This window comes from Priapulus caudatus, unplaced genomic scaffold (genome assembly GCF_000485595.1).
Source record: "Priapulus caudatus unplaced genomic scaffold, Priapulus_caudatus-5.0.1 Scaffold1170, whole genome shotgun sequence".
Lineage (NCBI taxonomy): Eukaryota > Metazoa > Priapulida > Priapulimorpha > Priapulimorphida > Priapulidae > Priapulus > Priapulus caudatus.
In genome coordinates this window covers 39,400-44,294 of record NW_014578231.1, presented here as the reverse complement: position 1 = coordinate 44,294, position 4,895 = coordinate 39,400, and the positions used below count along the sequence as shown (strand labels likewise).

The 4,895-nt window shown below is 43.2% G+C and overlaps 2 protein-coding genes across 2 annotated transcripts in view; one reads left to right on the top strand and one right to left on the bottom strand.

Moving 5' to 3' along the window:
• Positions 1-4,213, bottom strand: part of LOC106815654 (nucleoside diphosphate kinase A 2-like) — a 6,528-nt gene extending 2,315 nt beyond the window's left edge. Inside the window, exons 1-3 of the mRNA XM_014820150.1 lie at positions 3,994-4,213; positions 1,073-1,174; positions 499-611 (exon numbers count right to left, since the gene is read on the bottom strand). Of these exons, the coding sequence (XP_014675636.1) occupies positions 499-611; positions 1,073-1,174; positions 3,994-4,167 (389 nt within the window). The 5' untranslated portion in view covers positions 4,168-4,213. The remainder of the gene's footprint in view (positions 1-498; positions 612-1,072; positions 1,175-3,993) is intronic.
• Positions 4,214-4,410: 197 nt separating this feature from the next.
• Positions 4,411-4,895, top strand: part of LOC106815653 (U3 small nucleolar RNA-associated protein 18 homolog) — a gene marked incomplete in the record, with an annotated part of 21,633 nt that continues 21,148 nt past the window's right edge. The window contains 1 exon segment of the mRNA XM_014820149.1: positions 4,411-4,735. Within this exon segment, the coding sequence (XP_014675635.1) occupies positions 4,526-4,735 (210 nt within the window).

Here is a 4,895-nt window from a genome sequence, read left to right as displayed (position 1 = left end):
GCAACCATCGACGTACAATATAGAAACGATTGCCATCTGTATATCGCAATAATAATTTATAAACCAAAATGAATCACAATTTGTGACCGTAGATGGCGCTATACCCGCTTTGTAGCGATGGCCTTTGAAATAAATAGGTTATGCTTGCGTTCCGACATGTTTTTTAAATCTTTACTCTAATATAGAGTTTTATCGGCAGGGTGGAGAGGAAATACACAATTTGCATTAAAGATAGTGTCAATGAAATCTTGTAAAACAAACCAGAGAGTGTGACACCACAGACTGTTTGTGTCTATATAATATGCTATATAATTGCCAAACCCTACCTAATTTGCATAATTTTTTTTTTGCAAAAAGCGAAATGTTGACGGACGGACGTACGACGGACGACGAACCATGGCAATAGCTCAGCTTGACGATGTCAAGGTGAGCTAAAAATGGGAATTTTTACAGTTAACACATAGTAGCAGTGATTATCCTGGCTTAAGCAATACTTGCCTGCCAACCTGTACGCAGTAATCACCACGGATGGTTCCAGCACTGGAATCAGCTGGATTGGTTGCTCCCAACATGTTACGTCCAGTCTTCACCACATTCAATCCCTCCCACACCTACAAAACATTTCTCATATATTTGGCACTGGGAGCTAGCGTTTCTTCCCTTATTTTTCTTAGCATGTCATTCAAGAAGAAGTGTTAAGACCTATCCACGGCCAAGTCATTAATGTAAACATAGGGGTACAACATCAACAATTTAAACTTTCTGAAGATAGTTGATAATGATAGAAGATATTGCTATGGTCACACTAGGGACCTAGCTGGTTTATTCAACTTTACTTATATGTAGAAGTTACATACTCACCTGTAAGTATAAACCACTTATCAGTACACATGCAATACATGTAAAGTACAGGGTGATCATGAGTTTTCTTACACATCTTGCACTGTATCTTTGTAATTAACTGTTGGACTGACTTGTAAATTTGTGCAAGTGCAAAAGTTACTCATTCTATAAAATATATTCATTATTACACCGATCCATATATTCAATGTTTCCCACACGGTATCCTTACCATGGCAAAAACAGGTCCAGAAGCCATGTACTTGACGAGTCCAGTGAAAAATGGTTTACTAGAAAGGTCCTTGTAGTGAACCTTTAGATGATCCTCACTCGCCTAAAAAAATTAAAAACGAAACTTCTTCAGATAGGTTAGCAGCAACACTTTATTCTGGGGTCTAAACTAAGAAAAAAACATTCTTCCCCTGAAAAAAGTACTCTTACAAAAAAACCAAACGAATTTTCCATACAATTCTTTCAGGTAAAATGATTACCAAATCGCTGCAATATGTGTGGAATGGCTATATATTTAAGAAGACACTCATTCAGGGCACTAGACTATTACTCACACTTGCCACTCACCTGAGGCTGTACGAAATCCGTAATGGATAGGAATATTTAAAATATATTGGATTTTTGCATTGATTGAACACCACTGCTGGGTTGTTGTACCCAAACTTGGAATTTCAGCCCATCCACAGTTTGGGCAACCAATCTTGAGATTGGGCAAAACCTAGTTTGGGCAAGGTGAGCAGGGGTTGCACAAACTTGGAATCATAGGCTACGAAATGTTATATCATTACAATGAGTTCCCATATCTTATTTCTTGATTGTGTTTGGCATATTGGTTCACACCAGGGCCCCGATCTCACTACGCTCATACTATGCTCTAAGAGCGTGGTGGAAACGTGTAGAACGCAGTATGAACATATATGGACGTACTGCGATCGCGATCGAGCGCGGTGCAGTCACCATGAGCGTGGAGAGCGTGGCCAAACTTTGAACATGTTCAAAACAATCGTGGTGCGAGCGTGGCAGAAAGACAGCGCAGTGCGGGCGTATTAGAGACGTGGAAGGCGTAGTACCCACGTAACTCGAGCGTAGTATGAACTTAATGATCGTATCGCAAGCGTGTCAGGTGCGTGAAAATTGTCGCCCCGTTCTCAGCACGATGTCAATACGTTTTCATCATGCTGTTACTACGTCCTCGCTATGACCATGGTGCGTCTCTAGCAAGCTCGACCCATTCGTACTACGATTGTACTACGCCCAACACGCTCAGACCACGCCGTTGTGGCGTTCGCATTACTTGTTAGTTACGCTCAGATCACGTCCTGCGAACTTGGGGTATAAATTGGGGTGCTAACCTGGCCACCGCACCAGTTCAGTGTCCACTCCAAAGAAATTAACATTTCGTAGCCTATGAATTCCAAGTTTGTGCAAGCCCTGCTCACCTTGCCCAAACTACGGATTTTCCTATTATTGAGCAAATTATCTCAACTATCCATATAATTTGTTAAAGGCCCATTCACACCAGAGCTACGCTCATCACGATCGCCCCACGCTCCAAAAATTTGCCCGAGCGTGGTTGAGAGCGTGGCCAATTTGGCCCCAGCCGGGCCCAGCGCCGATACTACGATCTAATTACGTCGATACTACGATCTAAGTGCGTCTTTACCCCGATCTCATTGCGCTCAACAAGCTTTCACCACGCTCAACACCACGCCCGCATCACGCTTGCACTGCGCTCACTGCGTCTTTATTGCGACCAATCAGATCGCATTGCGTTCGAACGACCCTTGCACTGCGCCTAAGCAACGCTCACCGCGCCTCAACTGCGCGCTAGTCACGCTCCTAGTGAGACTTAATCACACTCTAGGCAGGCGCCGACTGCGCTGGCAATGACCATATAAATACCGCGCCGCGTTCTAGACATCATTCGTTCTGCCGTGCTGTTCACATCAAGATTATTTTCTACGGATTTTATACCCATAATAGTATAATAGTATGCTACAACTATGCCGCCAAAAGACTTCTATTTCTCCTCCTCATCCTCCTCAGCATGATGAGGGCTTGGCAATCAAGTAATTCGAGTATTCCTTCTACGAGAAACATGGCATGGAGTAGTGTTGCCTCATCCATTTTTCTTCAATGTGTTTGGCAAATGTGTCTTTGTTAAAATAATAAATGATTATATTAGATAATTTGTTAACTATTAGAGAAACTATTAGGGCGGGAGCCCTTCCTAGTTTGCCTCAGTTATACTCGCATACGCTACAATCGCCATTTTAAAAGTGTAGTTGAATAAGCGACTGTTCACAATCACTGCGCGATCTCAAGATTGTGCAAATTCCAAGTTTGGGTATGACATAAAATATATTGGATTTTTGTATTGACTGAACACCACTGCTGCAGTGCTGGGGACTGCTAATACGTATTAAAAAAATCAACGGCTTCAAACTCAAAGGTCCACCTTCTGATGAAAAAGACCCATCCCTCCACGAATGCCCGGTGGGGGTCTCGTCGCTGACACTGTCACAGTGTGTATGTAAGTGCAGCGGTGCGTGTGCGCGCGCGTGAATAATAATATGTATTATGTATGCATGCGCATTTGCCTGCATGCATTCGTATGCCTGTACTTGTAGGCTGTACAGCTGTACTATACTGTCTATCGTGATGCGCGTGTGTAGGCTTCGTGCACATAGCGAGGGCTGTACAAGCTTTGAACTTAGTTATATAGAAGGCGTAGCGTAGGGCCCAAGGATAGAGAACATGGGTCCCAATAAAACCAATGTGCCTAACCCTAACCATAACCCCCCCCCCATTGGTTTTATTGGGACCCATGTTCTCTATCCTTGAACCGTAGCTAGCAGGCGCCCCTAACCCTGGCCTAGCCTAGGTAAGATGAGGTAGCTACGCTCCCGGTGTGCATGTGTTATGCCGTTAAATACCTCAACACGAAAATCATACGCAAAGGAACGAAGGATGTAGCTCTGCCTGTGTATAGCTCTTCACGCCGCTAGCTATAGCCAGGTTAAACCGACCAGGCTCACCGACTAGTTACACGGCGGAGGCCGTGTACGTGGCCACGTAGTGTTAAGCGAGATGGGAACTTGTGGCTATAGCCAGGTATGATTCCGAAGGAAATCGTCTCACCTGCATAAATTTGGCCGCAACAAGTTTGAATCCCTTCTGTTCGAACCTCTTCATGATATCGCCAATGAGTCCTCTGTGCACTCCATCGGGCTTGATGGCAATGAAGGTTCGCTCCATGTACTTGTCCATGACTGGGGAGAAATAGGAGAAAAGAGAGAGGATAGTTCCTATCATCGGCGTGAAAAGGATAAAAGTGACCGACACGCGGACAGACTACGGCGCTTCGCACATTCCGATTACCAAGTTACCAATACCAACCAGTCTCTCGCCCTAGCTCAGCGAATATCATATCATCACTAGAATACAAAAAATAATCTAAAAACTTAAAATAGAATTTCCTTCACAGTCTATGATCCTATTATTTGTTATAATACACTAATTATCCGATTCGTGTTTTGCGTGATCGAACAAGTGGGCATCCATGTGCCATGCAATGATTTTCAGTACAGGCAGAGGTATGAGTTTGTGATTGTTCATGCTTGTATCACATGCATGCTATTAGTGTTATACTAGTAAACAAATTTATAACAAAATGTTACGAAACGGCATTAAACGGGACTCGAAGACGACTTCTCTAAATGTAGCCTATGATGGTAGGTCCAAAAGAAAGAAAACTCCAAAGAAAGGCCCATTACCAGCAGTGGAAGCGAAAAGCACGGGCAAAGATCGCGCTGAAGAAATACTAGAACAGCTCGTGTTTGGAGCAGATGAAGACCTTATCGATAATCTTTTGCAGAAAGACGTAAATATGTTTTAAAATATGGTACTAAGATATTTAGTGATTACAGGGATAAACTATAAGTGTAACGTACAATTTTTCCTTGTGTCCAATATTTACAGTTGTTAGCTCATCTGACATAGTCAGATGCAGCTTGTAGAATCGCACGATCGTCCGTCCCACA